At 34.1% G+C, this 15226-nt stretch overlaps 2 protein-coding genes and 1 long non-coding RNA gene across 5 annotated transcripts in view; 1 reads left to right on the top strand and 2 right to left on the bottom strand.

Moving 5' to 3' along the window:
* The window catches only part of LOC144836191 (uncharacterized), a 113842-nt gene extending 107653 nt beyond the window's left edge, over positions 1–6189 (top strand). Inside the window, exon 3 of the long non-coding RNA XR_013611152.1 lies at positions 6143–6189. This is a non-coding gene — a long non-coding RNA (uncharacterized LOC144836191). The remainder of the gene's footprint in view (positions 1–6142) is intronic.
* On the bottom strand, positions 2135–6004 carry LOC144836190 (uncharacterized). Its single transcript, XM_078691430.1, has one exon. It carries the CDS (start codon positions 5988–5990, stop codon positions 3096–3098), a length of 2895 nt encoding a protein of 964 aa, XP_078547556.1. The 5' UTR covers positions 5991–6004; the 3' UTR covers positions 2135–3095.
* A 2369-nt stretch (positions 6190–8558) lies between the features above and the next one.
* The window catches only part of LOC144836186 (basement membrane-specific heparan sulfate proteoglycan core protein-like), a 99422-nt gene continuing 92754 nt past the window's right edge, over positions 8559–15226 (bottom strand). For all 3 annotated transcript variants that reach the window (XM_078691421.1, XM_078691423.1, XM_078691422.1), the window contains 9 exons: positions 14244–14468; positions 13703–13947; positions 12989–13157; positions 12310–12441; positions 11515–11590; positions 11158–11233; positions 10890–10960; positions 10015–10208; positions 8559–9509 (listed from right to left, as the gene is read on the bottom strand). In XM_078691421.1, coding sequence (XP_078547547.1) covers positions 9364–9509; positions 10015–10208; positions 10890–10960; positions 11158–11233; positions 11515–11590; positions 12310–12441; positions 12989–13157; positions 13703–13947; positions 14244–14468 — 1334 coding nt within the window. In that variant the 3' untranslated portion in view covers positions 8559–9363. The remainder of the gene's footprint in view (positions 9510–10014; positions 10209–10889; positions 10961–11157; positions 11234–11514; positions 11591–12309; positions 12442–12988; positions 13158–13702; positions 13948–14243; positions 14469–15226) is intronic.

Raw genomic sequence — 15226 nt, 5'->3', positions numbered from 1 at the left:
TAATCTTCTTGTAATCTCTCTCTCTAGAGGGCGTTTTCGGTCGGTTACCATCAGAGCAATATATATATATATATATATATATATTGCTCTGACTTTATCCGTGCTATGACTTTATCCAAATTCCCTCACTTGCACTGATGAAGGGCTAGTGTTGCCCGAAAGCTCTGCTAACTTTTCTGGCTGTTTACTTTATCGTTTTGATTTAGCTTTTCGCTTTTTTTTTTGTATCTCCATTGAGATCCAGCCACTGATACCCACAGCATTGTCATTTTTTCAGTAATTTTCCTTTGGATTTATATATATATATATAAATCCAAAGGCAAATTACTGAAAAAATGACAGTGGCTGGATCTCAATGGAGATACAAAAAAAAAGCTATATATATATAAATCCAAAGGCAAATTACTGAAAAAATGACAATGCTGTGGGTATCAGTGGCTGGATCACAATGGAGATACAAAAAAAAAAAGCGAAAAGCTAAATCAAAACGATAAAGTAAACAGCCAGAAAAGTTAGCAGAGCTTTCGGGCAACACTAGCCCTTCATCAGTGCAAGTGAGGGGATTTGGATATATATATATATATAAATCCAAAGGCAAATTACTGAAAAAATGACAATGCTGTGGGTATCAGTGACTGGATCTCAATGGAGAAAAAAGAAGCGAAAAGCTAAATCAAAACGATAAGTAAAACAGCCAGAAAAGTTAGCAGAGCTTTCGGGCAACACTAGCCCTTCATCAGTGCAAGTGAAGGAATTTGGATAACGTCATAGTATAAGAGCCATATATATATATATGGCTCTGGTTACCATTATTGAAATGCTTGATATTCGTAAAACTAAACCTACTCTGTTTCAGTGTCTTAGATGATTAATAACATTTTGTGTTTATTGTTTGGGGAGTAGTTTATTTGAGGAATATATTTATTTTGTTAGTTTTAATAATATGGTAACATTTATAATCTGAATAAAATCCTCTAATAGATATGAAAAGTGGTAACAAAGAATAACAAATGCTTGGTAATTGTAGATAACAGTCCGATGAATTCTACTACAAATATAGTATAATAATTGTGTTATAAATATAATACAATATTATGTGTATAAATGTGGATAGGCGGCGTTTATCAGATGGTTGAGAGGGGGTGGGGGGGATTTTTATTCTAAATGATGTTTTATTGGGGAAGTGTTGGGCGTTTATTCAAATACCATCCTAATTGGTATAATTAATAAATTATTATTTTTAAACATTTTTTTAAAACTTGAACTTCCGCGACACAGCGAGGCCGTTTCGGCTTAAGAAGGAAGACGTTTTAGACGGCTTGCAACATGGGCAGAAGTATCCCTGGGTTCTAACGGGACAAAAATAGCCTACAGTTATTCCTGCCAGCTTACTCGACAACTCGGCTATCAGGGTTTCACTAAATTTCAAACAAAAGGTCTTATCATCAGTTCTCCCGATGTAATTTTATATTATTCCCCACAATATACTCCGATGCTTTATGCTTTATTAATTTGCAATATAATTGTTATTTTGCTAACTACTGTACCCTCACACGCGTGGTCCTGTCCGAAATAAACAAAAAACTAACATGGCTATCGCCACTTACGGCCAAATCAGTTGAAACCAGGAAGTTGCGAGATGTTGACAATGTGAACCCGGAAATTATTTCTACCGTGTACGGTTGAAAATCTACCGATGAAATAAAAAATGTTGTTTTTAAACCCATTATAATATCTTCCTAAGATAGAAATATGGAACAATATCGTAACAGTGAGAACTAATGTTAAATCTAAATCAAAATCAAATAATAATAATAAATCAAATCTACGTTTCGCGGTACATCTGAGATAGATTAGGTAGGTATCCATGGCGGAGATTTTTCCAGAAGTTTCATTGTGCTTGCCTATGTCACAAGTAAGCATAATTTATATATAGATATGACTCTGTATGCAGTACAGTACTATAAACGATTAAAAAACAAAGAATAAAATGAATAACAATTTCAATTCATTCAAGTATCAAGTTAAACATTTTCTCTTTTGGCTCATATGACATACTTTCAGTAACATATTGTATATAGTTTGTTTATTATACGGTAGGCTTAAATTTGATTGACAAGTCAATTCAAGTCAAGTATCATTTATTGTCATTTGTTTTAAGAAAAAAACGTAGAAATTCTGTTTGCTCTATTGGTGGAGCACAATATCCAACGGACACAACACGAACTCAAAACAAAAACATTACAAAAAGTGTCTACATGATGTTTAAGGCTCTAATAGCTCCTGGAAAGAAACTATTTGTAAATCGTGCCAAGGCAACAAAAATGTGTAAGATCTATGGGATGCAATAATCCGCACCAAGACATTACTTTCGTTTATTTTTACAATACTCGTTGGTCATTTTTTGCGAAATAGGCCTTCACCAACAAAAGCCTTTTTCTGGCAAAAGTTCATACCGGAATAGGCTTATAATAATGTAACTCACTTTCATACCATATTTAGAAAAGTTTAACGAATTGATTAAAAAACTTAATTAAATAGTATAATTAACATATCTGGATCAATTTAACACAGGTTGTTCAGACTCCAAAATCAGTTCCATAACCGTAATTCCGTAACCAGACCTAGCTGATAGAGAAATAATAGTAAATGTGTCCGCATCGGAGACGATTTTGTGACCCATCAACGTTCCGCAACCCATAGGTTTCGGAAGGGCGCTCTACAATACGTATCCATCTATAATACATTTGAATGCCGGGAATTTACATACAGAGGATCAGGAAATAATAACATTGCAACTATTCAACATACGTTGCTTAAAACATAATCAATAAAAGAAGCACCGAATATAATATGAAAAGGTTCAAGGCTCTCCTCGTCTATGGGACTGCCCCGGTGAACTGGTTCATTCCATCTCCTGTCGTTGTAGATAGGCGAATAAAGGCATTTTGGTGGCAGTCCAACTCGAACGGACACTTAGGAAAGATGAAAGTTGTCTGTGCTTATATACTTTTGTATGAATCGCGCTAAACGATGTGAAGCATTTAGAAACGTATGTATTAGGCAATAATATAAGTCAACCGTTGTTATAAACATCAACATGTTGAATTCATTTTGTCCGTTGTTTGTTTTGGATCCAATATTGCTATGATCATTTTACAAAACTGAAGACGTCTATGATCGTTCATTCCATACGAAGAATAGTCTTCCAGAGATATGAGATTGTATTCTGGAACGAAGAATGAAGGAACTGTGCCTTGTTCATCAGTTAAAAACCTTTCCAACTGCTTTAAAATGGCAAATGCCCATGCTCTAATTTTGTCTCCGTCTGTTACAGCACTGGTTAGTTTTTCCCTTACATCATCACACATGTCATTTTCAAGACGATATAAGAGGCAGGTTTTTAGCATGTAACTTGATATCAGTTCACTCGCTGAACTCTTCAAATGCTTATATTCATCGTCATCGCTAATTCGCAGTGGAGGAACCAGTTCGATCATATTTTTTGCGAGTTTGTAACCTTGTTTTACTTGGTCACTTTGCTTTCTGATTAGGAACGTTTCTACTTCTGAAAATGAAACACGCAGAAATTGTGTCATCTTGTGGGCAGGCACGAACTGAAACTTTTCTGATTTGTCCGATTTAGTTATCAGCAAGCATCCAAGCGATGAGACATGTTTGTCTTCTGTAAAACTTGACTTCTTAATTTGTGATGGCCACCAGTTTCTTTTTGGAATAGTGGGAACAAGATCAATCGAAATCACCATGTCTTTGATCAACCATCCCGTCCACCTGACAGACAAGCTATGGATTCTACCCTGTTCCACCTTTGGTTCATCATACAAATGGATTCGTGGAAATGCTGACCAGATATCATTACATGGAATCACTTCTCTTATAAGCTGGTAAAAACGACTGGACACCAGGTTCTGTTGTAAAAACGAATCGTTGAAAAATTCAGCAAATACCGAGTGCTGGCAGCTAGAATTAGTATTCATGATAAGGGATGCAAAACAGGCTGGTCTGTTTGGATCTGTTTCATCAACAGTTGTAATGCTATCAAACTGTTGTAGACAGCAGAGATAGTCAAATTCATTAGGAAGGAATATCTTAGTGCCTTCACTTACACTTCCAGACAAAACTGTTGAGGCTTCAAATCTAGGATCAATGTCTGCTATTTTCTTCAAGATTAGTCTGACTAGTTCATCTATAGAATTTTTGATATATTGAGCTTCTTTTGAACTTGCAATTTTATCAAAATATGGGTTTTGTAGGATATGATCGAGTGTATTTCCATGATACAGTTTAAATTGTTCTATAAATTGTGGAATTTCCCCCTCTTTGATTGGTGTGAATAAATCAATATCCATGTCACTGTCATCGTCAGCTTCAATATCGCCTAGCGAACTATTCTCTTGGTCACTTTCGTTGCTCTTTTCAATATCTTCGTTCATTTCGGAAGGTTGTTCCTCACCACTACTATCATCTGCACTCTCATTATCACATCCTAACAGCTCAACAAACGGCTGGTTACCGATAAATTCTGCTAGCCTAACAGCAGTATTTCCTTGCATGTCCTTTCGCTCGAGATCAACCGAGGTTCGCAGAAATTGTACGCAGTTAGGATAGCCTCCGACTTGATACCAAGCCGCATAGTGTGCTACAGTAGATCCATTAATGTCAGTTGCTTCAATATCTGCTCCACTTGTTTGCAGTAAGTCACAAAAGCTCATATCTCTCCATGCCATGGCAATGTGGAGAGGTACAGTTCCACTTTTGTTAGGGGTATTTACACAAGCGCCCTCTTCAATCAGCATTTTCATCATATTAAATGAAGGTACCTTTATGGCATAGTGTAAAGGTGTAGAACCATTTATGTCTTTTTCATTAACAGCGACTCCGTGCTTGATCAGTGATTTACATATCTGTAGAAAATTATTTATCTGTTCCTCTGAAGAAGTGAGACTGTTCATAATACATGTATGAAGTGCCGTCCTCCCCAAGTTATCTTTGACGTTTAAATCTGCACCATGGTTAATGACTAGGTCAACAATTTCGGTTTTGGTATTACACACTTTATGTAACACACTGGCTCCAAATGCATTCACATGGTTGATATCACACCCTTTGTCTAAAAATATAATAAGAGCTTTTTCAGTTTCAGCAATATCAATAAAATCACTGGGAAATGCTTCATTCTTGATCAACTTTGCATGCATATAACTTTGTAAGAATAAATGGTTGAGTGGTGTTTCACCATGTGAATCTAGTGTGTTTACAGATGCACCATTATCCAGCAGATATGCTACTGCTCGAGCACAACAATTAAGAGCTGAATTGTGTAAAGCAGTGGTGTCATCTTTTCCTTTTGCATTAACGTCAACACCAGCTTCCACCAATAGTTTCACAATGGCAACACATTCACAAATATCTTCAGGTTTTAAAGTTATATGACCACCTTCTCTAACAACTGTCTTAGTGGCTTTGTGAAGTGGTGTGTTTTCAAACTGATCTAAAGCATTCACATCCGCTTCAGCTGCCAACAAAACCTTTGTTTTCTCCGGCTGATAATGTTCACATACATCATGAAGAGGTGTTTCAAATAGTTCATTTGTTACGTTTGGATTAGCTCCATATTTTATGAGCAGTTCCAAAATTGCCAAATCAACTTCTGGTGCTGAAGCGTAATGTAATGGATACAATTGCAATTCTTGATTACCAACATTAGAGGAGGCACCGTTCAACAACAAAAAGCGACACAAGTCTAGTTGATTTGTCTGCACTGCCAGTAGCAGCAGACTGTTACCGCTGTCGTCTGTAGAGTTCACTAGACTGTGCTGAGCCTGTGTGTTTGATTTCACTGCAGAGGAAAACACTCGTTTGAAATGTTCAGTGTCTTCGTTTTTCAGCATGTCAAATAATCTACGTTTAACCTCTTCGTTTTCTTCTTCTTCATCATGACATTGTTTAGCACGCTTACAGTCTGTCATAATGAGAATGCCAGTGTTTTATAATGCTAGCTTAGCCCCCGTTTGTTTTGTTTACCTTCTTCCCTGCTTGTGGGAAAGTCCCCATCATCTCTTATAGAGGGCGCTACAATGCTTACAAGTACCGTCAAAGATACATAGACCTTATACAGTAGTGTGTATCTATATATAAATTTACGTAAGGGCAAAAATCGGTAAATCGCGCTTTACTTCTAGAATTTTTACTCGATGGTATATAACGTTGGTTTATACTTTCGGTACTTATTTTAACCACCTGATGTAACCCTGTTTACTAATTAAAATGAGTTAGATAATTAGTTACTGACAATTAAAACGAATTTAGGTTCAACGATTTGCCCCGAATATGGGTGTTTTGCGATCGTGGTATACATTGTCTAATGGATGTCCGTCTTAAAAATACCCGCACACAATAATACGAGGATGCTTCGCATTTTCCTATCTCCTCCTACGATAATTGTTTTTAATAGCTGAAAACCGGTTGAACAGCTCGAGTACAGCATCATAATGTTGAAGACAGGCCGATTTTCTTTAAGAAATACTATTTTGATAGATTTAATATACATTTATACAACTGTTTTGATCTGCGATAAATGGAAAATTCCAATCTCCGACTCCACAAGTGTCTATTCCCTCAGGCGTCGTAAAGACAATTACTGTACAGTCATAACAGAAATTCGATCCATTTTATCCAATCTGTGCTGCAGAGGTTGGATATAGGTATTTTTTTAAACGGATAATGAGCTAGCCTTTCCAATCACCGTCTATTATGTACAACCATCTTTATTATTGCAGTTAAACCACCATCCACACCACCCACCCTAGCATTGTAAAGCCATTAGAGGATAGGCCTATACGGTACGAAGGATCACATGTCCTAAACGCAGAACAACTTTGGTGGTTAGGAACCAACTTAAGTATGAATTGGCTCTAAGAAACAATTGAAAACCATTAGACCTACTAATTAAGTTAAGTTAGATAATTATTTATTGACGATTAAAGCGAATTTACGATTTTCCCCGAATAGAGGTGTTTACCTTATTACTGACAGTTCCTTCTGAACGTTAATATTAATTAATAATGTAATTACTGTACAACAAAATATAAACGTCGTATTAGTGATGTATCGTTACATGTACTGTACTATTTCAATCGACTATACGGTGACAGTTTCAACAAAGTATTAAATAGCAATGTTTTACTGTGTTTAGTCATGGAGGTATAAATACCTCCTTGGTTTAGTGGTATAGGCCTATTATTTCTAAAACATGAAAACAATTAAAATGTCGTTACTAAATGGATAAAGAATATATTTAAAAATTGTTCGTCTTTGCACCCATCCTCTTCCCCATCCCTCAACCCTCATGTTGCATACAAAACACAAATTCAGTTTGTTTCAAAACAATTCGTTCCTGTAAACGACATGTAATATTGTCCTTTATGTACATTTGAAGTCGCCAATTTTTTAACGCTGAAATTACTATGTATTCGAGAACCATATGTGGGCACGACCTAGATGGTACGCGAGCGAAGCGAGCGTACCATCTAGTTACTTTAACTTATCTAATTTTTACTACAAATTGATGATGTATAATAATTTGTTTTTAAAATCCCTGTTAGATAGAACGTACGTTTTTTTTCTTGTGGTATAGGCGCAGCTAATGAATGATGAGAATATTTGATGAGTTGAAACATTTACAAATCTAACTTGGCCCCGCCTGGTTGAGCAGTCAATCTTTCAACACATGAATGAATATTCACATAATATAATAATTCATAATATAATAAAAAAAAATACAAATTGCAAAACCTGTCCTATTATAGTGTTCTCTCCACAAAAATAATTTCACAAAATTCAACAAGTCTTTAAACTTTATTTGCTTTTCATAAATGTAAAGTTAACTGAGATGATAAAAAATGCCATAATAAAATAAAAATAAAAGTATTGGAAAAAAAAATGAAATTTGTGATTTCAGGGTAAAATTGTATAATCAGGTATTTTAAATATAACTTGTTTTCTAAAACTATGGCATAATAATAAAGTAAGTTATTTATACAATATAAGTTCCATGGTAACTATAACCAATTCTATATTGTAATATTAAAATAAAACTAAAAGTATGTATAAATTAAAATAACCTTTAAAATTGTTTATTCTAAAATGAAATTCCTACATACATGCACAATATTTTTCTATTATGTATTATTGTGCTTGTAACGTTTATTTTTTTTTTCTAAAAAAACCTTTTTTCACTATAAAATCGTATACAAATCAGATGCTATAGGTTTAAATATATATATAACAAAATAATGGAAATGTATTATATAACACTCAGAAAAAATGATTGTAAGTAGATAGAAATAAAGGAATTTCTAATCAATAAAACTATTTTAAAATTATTATGTACTATAAATTCATAAAACAGTTACATGTTTGAAAGAAATGAAAATAGTTGATATAATAGCTACATTACAGAAAATCATATTAAATATTGGCAAATTAGCATTTATAAAATTGGTATGCCAACCATTACTGTTATTTTGCATATTTAAGTGTCGTTTTCATTCAACCTATTAATTTCAAAATATGTAAACAATTTTAAAATAACTTGTTTTTACATATTGAAAAAATAATAAAATTATGAATGGCTTTCCAACAAAACTGTATATTTGGTCAATGTTAACATTTAAATATTATTTTAAATATTTCTTTAAAAACACAATTTGAATACAACGTCAGTAATTAGAGACACGCATTGAACACACTGATACTAATGATGTGTGTACATCAGTTGTGTGTTCTAGTATGTCCTCTCTTACATAGCATCCATGCTTTGTGTTATTTTGTTTCTAAATTAGTGTTTCAATTTATATCCTTCATAACAGTAGACGTTGACACAACTGACTTCCTTTAAGGTTTTTATTTTAAATGCAATATCTAAAAGCATCATATAGAATAATTCATGTTTTATAATGTAAAATTGCCATGACAACAATGAAAGTACTAATTATGATGCATGAATAATAATTTCTTCTATCCAGAGTAAACCCTGTTGACCTTTGACATAGGGTAATGCAGCATTTAAGAAAACTCACTACATTGAGTTGCAGGTGTTTTGAACCTTGATTGGTTAAGTAATTGTAGATTGATTGCAAGTAAGCAGGTTATGGTTGGCTGCAAGTATAACAGCCCTTGGATTGGTTGCAAAAAAAGCAAACCTTGATTGCAATCAACTGTCCAGTGATAAACTCGCCTGACTGGCTAGTAACAACAGTTCTGATAGGTTGAAAACCGTTCTGAATGACATATGCTTGACATGAACTTTACACCTTTATATACTTATGAATAATTCATTAATTAATTACAAGGGCCTACATTCTCTCCTCCTACAGCCTCTGATTGCAGATTTACTTCTCCGGAGCGAATCTGTAATTTTGATATGCATCCCACAATGCCCATTGTGAACTGGCCACCTGTGTGCCTGGAAACATCTGGTGCTCCACCTGCGAATTATATACAAAGGAATTAAATCATTTTACACATATATTTTATTTTTTCCTTTCTGTTGATATTTTAAATGGAAAAAAGAAAGTTGTGCTGTTCACATCTGTGTGCAATTCAGGCCAGTAGGCAGCGAGTAGGATGTTATTCCTTCGCATTTTGGTAATGAATGTTTATTAGTGAAATGGATAGAGTATTTTCATTAGTTAAATAGATCAATCAATCATATCAAGTCATAACAATATTTGATCTAGACCCTATTCCACGAATACAAAACATTCATTACCTGTTGTGAAAGCTGAAGGCTAGACTTGAAGCATATAAACAATATTTCTCTCGGAATTTGGAAGAGGAGCGCAGCCATATTCGAACAGACAAAATTCTTTAAATTGTTTTAAAAAAATGTATAATGTACCACCTTACTGTGAGGATTGATCCAAATAATGCATGTCATGTGATACATATAAACCAATCAAATGGTAAGGATATGTTATATTATATATTTACCCAAGTAAACTGGACCAGGAACATCCAACCTGACATTTTGACCCTCAGCTTCACCTGATGCTTTGTTAACATTATCATCAACTGTCAAATAGCCTAGACTGCCGCTCCTTTGAATGTAGGCTACATGTTCAACGTCATCATCAACTCTGAACGCACTCCACTTAATTTCTGCAATGCCTGACCCAAGTTGGAACCTGCACCAAAGAAAAGGATTAAAATTGTTTGATAAAACAAATCATCAAGTTGTGAGAGAGTTAAATTTATAATTATTCCAAATAACATAATAGACATGTTCATAGAAAATGTCGTGACTTAGTAATTATTATGATCTATTGTAATGATATTTTTAGCATGATAAAAAGAAACAATATAGAAATCAGATAATGATTATGTTAATAAGGTCAATTGTTGGGCCAATACGGTTGTGTGTAATGACTTGAAAATACTAAATTAAATGCGGATTGGTTGATTTCATCTTATGAATTAATTTGATATTACTTTAAAATTAGTTAATCATGTTTCTCCAGCATGTTCCACTAGATCATGTCAGCGTGATTAAAATAAAAGCTAAGCACAATATTTGATCTTATTAGGCTCACATAAAGTTACTGGCTTGATCATGATCAGTGGTAAATATGAAACTACCTAATAAACACATAGAAAGTTTGATGCACATGGCACAAGTCTAATTTCATCAACACTGTAATGGATTCAGAGAAATAATCTATTGGCATAGGTACTGTAGTTATCACAACATTGATTGGGAAGCATGTGCAGATATTATCAATATTCTTCTAGTCTTTCATGCAAAATTAAATACTGGTAATTCGAAACATGAATAACCTAAACAAATTTAAGATAAAAATGTCACATACATAAAAACTAAATAACCGTCTTTGATGCCTAGAGAAAGGAAGTCTCTCTGTCTTCCGGCCTCACCAGCTTCCTAAAATATTCAGAAAAAAAGTAAATTTTAAAACTTGATTACATAAGTTTAATGTAAGATTAATGTACGTTTGGTTAATATAGAACCTAAGAGTACATCATACACACAAAATGTACATGCGCACAATATTATTATACTATTCTAAAAGAGTAGGGGGTTTGCTGATCATGGTATACACAGAAGTTGAGAATACTTACTACTCCTTGCCAAAGAATGACACCATTTGGAGTTAATGTTTTAAAAGATACTTTCAGCTGTTCTTGATCATCATCACTATAGAAAAGAAATATAATAATTACATCGATTAAACAGTGAAGTATCAGAGGTGGCGTCGAAGAGCACATGTTCAAGTCCATTTCTTGGGTCCTTAGGCAAGGCATTGCATTTACCTCTATCCACCCAGGTGTACAAAGTATATTGATCCAAAAAGACCGGGGTAATAATGTTTATAACAACGTTTTATTATATATTACACGCTATAAAAATGAACTATTAATATTATTGCTAGTAATTTTTCGATAACAATATGAATTGGCTAAATATTGATAACATACTTTCTGGGTATCAAGTCACTTCTCAATGCTAAATATCCATCCCTTGTAACATCTATAGAATTGAAAAATGTGTTGGCTAAAAAAAAAGAAAAAAAAAAGATTGTTACAACAAGATATCATTGGTACTTTAATTATATAGTTGAAATACATAGATACCCATGTTATGTGTATAATATGCACATGTCAATCGAGATCTTCCCTGATTTCAGAATTGTTATTGGAAGTAACCTCCAACATTATCTCAATGAGACATCATCAGGTCATAATATGAGGGATTGGTGAGAACTTTAATGCACAAGGATAGGTTTGTTTGATGTGTAGCATGTGTCACATTGTAGCATGTGTCACATTGTAGCATGTGTCACATTGTAGCATGTGTCACATTGTAGCATGTGTCACATTGTAGCATGTGTCACATTGCAGCATGTGTCACATTGCAGCATGTGTCTCATTGCAGCATGTGTCACATTGCAGCATGTGTCACATTGCAGCATGTGTCACATTGCAGCATGTGTCACATTGCAGCATGTGTCTCATTGTACATTGGACTTAAATAAAGGAGTAAGGAGGAGGAATAAAGTTAAGCAAGAAAAAAGAAGCTTAAGCAAGAAAGAGGAATAAACATTTTACATGGTCTATCGGCCTATTAGGCTTGATGAAGTGTCATTGATTGTACCTCAAAAATTGAAATACATTTACCAACAAACGTTCTGTTTACAGTTTGTTAACTGTCCGTCTCATTGCCTACCATTCCAAAATTGAAAGCTCCATATTGTATACAAGCCCTGTACTTACCAAATTCACAGTTTGGTCCGGTATAATCCATACCACATAGACATTTGTATTCTTCTCCAAGTGGTACACACGATCCACCATTTTGACATGGACGGGTCTCACATGGCCCTCGTAGTAGTTCGCAGTTTTTACCTGTGAATATTTTTTCAACAAATTCAGACGCAAATCATATTAATAAAAGATTTTACATAAATAACCTTATACTGTAGTTAAAATCTATGCTCAATCATAGAAGTAATGTGTAAAATCTGGAGAAATACAAAAATGATCGTATGTTTATCAGGGAAATTCCCTGGATAAAATGCTGAGTTGTATCCTTCATTTTGGCTAAATTTTTGTGTTTGGAAACGTGTGTTTATGAATGTGTGAAAACATTATCTTAGAAATGGTTACACCTTGAAAAAGATTCTTAAATGAAAAAACCAACAAAGTCAACTGGTGGTATAAACATGTATCCATTATCATAAAATAGTAAAACCTTCTGACAAATATGAAAAAGAGATCAGCATACATATTCATAAGGTCGTGAAACCTCCCCATTTGATGAATATCTGGCCTAAATATCTTATTTAGGCCAGTTTCAAAATGTATAATATATCTGTTTTTGTATGGTAGTGAAACCTCCCTACTTTGACAAATATGAAAAAGGATCAGCTCAGAAGCTTCAAATATTACTAACCTTGGTATCCTGACCCACATATACAATAGTAGTCGTTCAATCCAGCAGGAGTACACACACCCTTATTTTGACATGGATTATTATGACATGGCTCCCTGGCACTGCAGTCACCAACGTTTGCGCTGTGTAAATGATCACTTACTTCTAAAACGTTGTCACTAATTGAGATCTAAAAATGAAAAAGAACTTCTAAAGCTCTGTCTACACTATCAAACTTTATGTGGTTTGCCCATATATGAAAACGGTGTTGTCAAATTACTACCATATTTGGGCACATCACACTTTTTGTCAAACTAATTAGATAGTGTAGACAGAGTTTTAGTGTCTGTTTTCTGCTGCATAGAGCTGAATAAACCGTTTATTTAAAAAATATATATTTTTTAGGCTGATCACATTTCTTCTCAATTTCTGCTCCAAATTAAACCGTTTAAATTTGTGGTTTGTCGTTAAAAATAACATTAACAGTGCTCAAAATGCAATGCAATCGATCGGTCTAATGTCAGCTGTCAATCAAATAATCATTATTTTGCGTTGCAGCTATAAGTTGCATAGCTATAACCAGTTAAATGGCGTTCTAACACTGTTTTTAACAATAATTTTCAGGCTGCTATTTAACTGGTTGTCGAATGCTCCCTATTATATGCCTAGGTCATCATCTGGATCTAAGGCACTTAGAAACATATAAAGGCATAATCAAAGAAGACTTCTTCTTACCTCAGACAAACATCCTTTAAAACTGCTGGTCACGGACACCTCTGATGGGATCTGGCCAACCTGATCAACACCACCAATAAACAACTGAAGCGGAACATCAAGTCCACTGGATCCGATTGGAGACTGACCCTTGATGGCTTCGCTGCCATCAATCTGAAGTGAACCATCACGGCGGTTACGTTCAGCGACAAAAGTATGCCATTGACCTGCATTGATCTCACTGGTGCCAGTTATTACTGCAGCCTCTGTTTAACAGAACAATTACATTTTTAAATATTAATTCAACTAATAAATTCAAATAAACTACAATAAAGGAAATATTTTTAATTTTAATAGTTTATACTCAAGGCAGAGTTAAAAATAGGTTCATCAATAAACAGTTTTGTCGACTCTTTCCAGTTCTTTATACAGAAATCAGTAGTGCCTATCCGCCATTGTATTAGGCTAAATAAGTATGCTTATTTGGATCTTTAACAATAATTTTGTTTCCTTAAATGACAGGTCACATATATAAATTGTCAAGGAAAAAGTTTTCTCTTACTAGATCCACTATCATACTGGAAGACAATTTGACGATCTTTGATGTAAACAGCAATGTAGTCTCCTGTGCCATCTTGCATTTGTCCATTAAACAACAAGATACCATCCTCATCAGTATCAGGTTTAAAGGTCATACGAATACGAAGTGCAATACGGCTGACTGGACGTAATGAAGGATAGGCTAAGTATGAACCTTCAGTGAATGATGGCGTGCTGATGTCAACCTCTATATCAAGAAAAATGTTTAAAAAATTGTCATTAACTATTACCAATTGTAAGCTACAGTGTAAATAATGTACAAACAAACACTGATTCCAACCAGCGTAGGAAGAGAAGGACTACAGTAGCCCAAACATCATTGTTAATAGGGGAAAATTTAGTTAGAAAAAAGTCAAGACTTGATTTCTATACATTATATAACATTGTTTGATGAAGAAGCTTTTAAGAGAAAGGAGGAATGAATTTTGCATATTTTAAATTTTTGGAAAGAATATAATATTGAAAATGACAATCTTAATGTTATTATGAGCAATTTTTTGCAGATTACTGTATAATATGTTCTATCGAGCTAGAAGCTTCACTGCATAGGCTTAGTTATATGTTGATTATAAAATTGTATAATCACTACAAACAAAATCTGAGAATACAAAGAAAGCAAAAATATTCTGTAATTTGTGTATTAAACAAACATGTCCTGTAGGTACAGGTTGACCTTTCGCACTTTAATATAATAAAATTGTATCATAGATAGCAAGCTTTTCAATCATCTAGGTTCTACAGACATAGTCAACATACTAATAATTAAACAGCAGCAAAATACAAAGTTAGCCTGTACATGGTGGTGTTGGGGTGGGGCTAGCTACAGTGGTAGCCTAGACACTTTGATGTGCAAAAGTGCAACTAACCTCAGTTCTGAGGTTAGTTCATGCACATCAATTTTAAACTTTAGACTGTAGCAGGACCGACACTCATCATTGTACAGGA

This window comes from Antedon bifida, chromosome 2 (assembly GCF_963402885.1).
Source record: "Antedon bifida chromosome 2, ecAntBifi1.1, whole genome shotgun sequence".
NCBI lineage: Eukaryota > Metazoa > Echinodermata > Crinoidea > Comatulida > Antedonidae > Antedon > Antedon bifida.
This window is presented reverse-complemented; position numbering and strand designations above follow the sequence as displayed.

Coding starts and splice junctions, on each gene's coding strand:
- LOC144836190 (XM_078691430.1), bottom strand. CDS start 5,990: ATGACAGACTGTAAGCGTGCTAAACAATGTCATGATGAAGAAGAAGAA.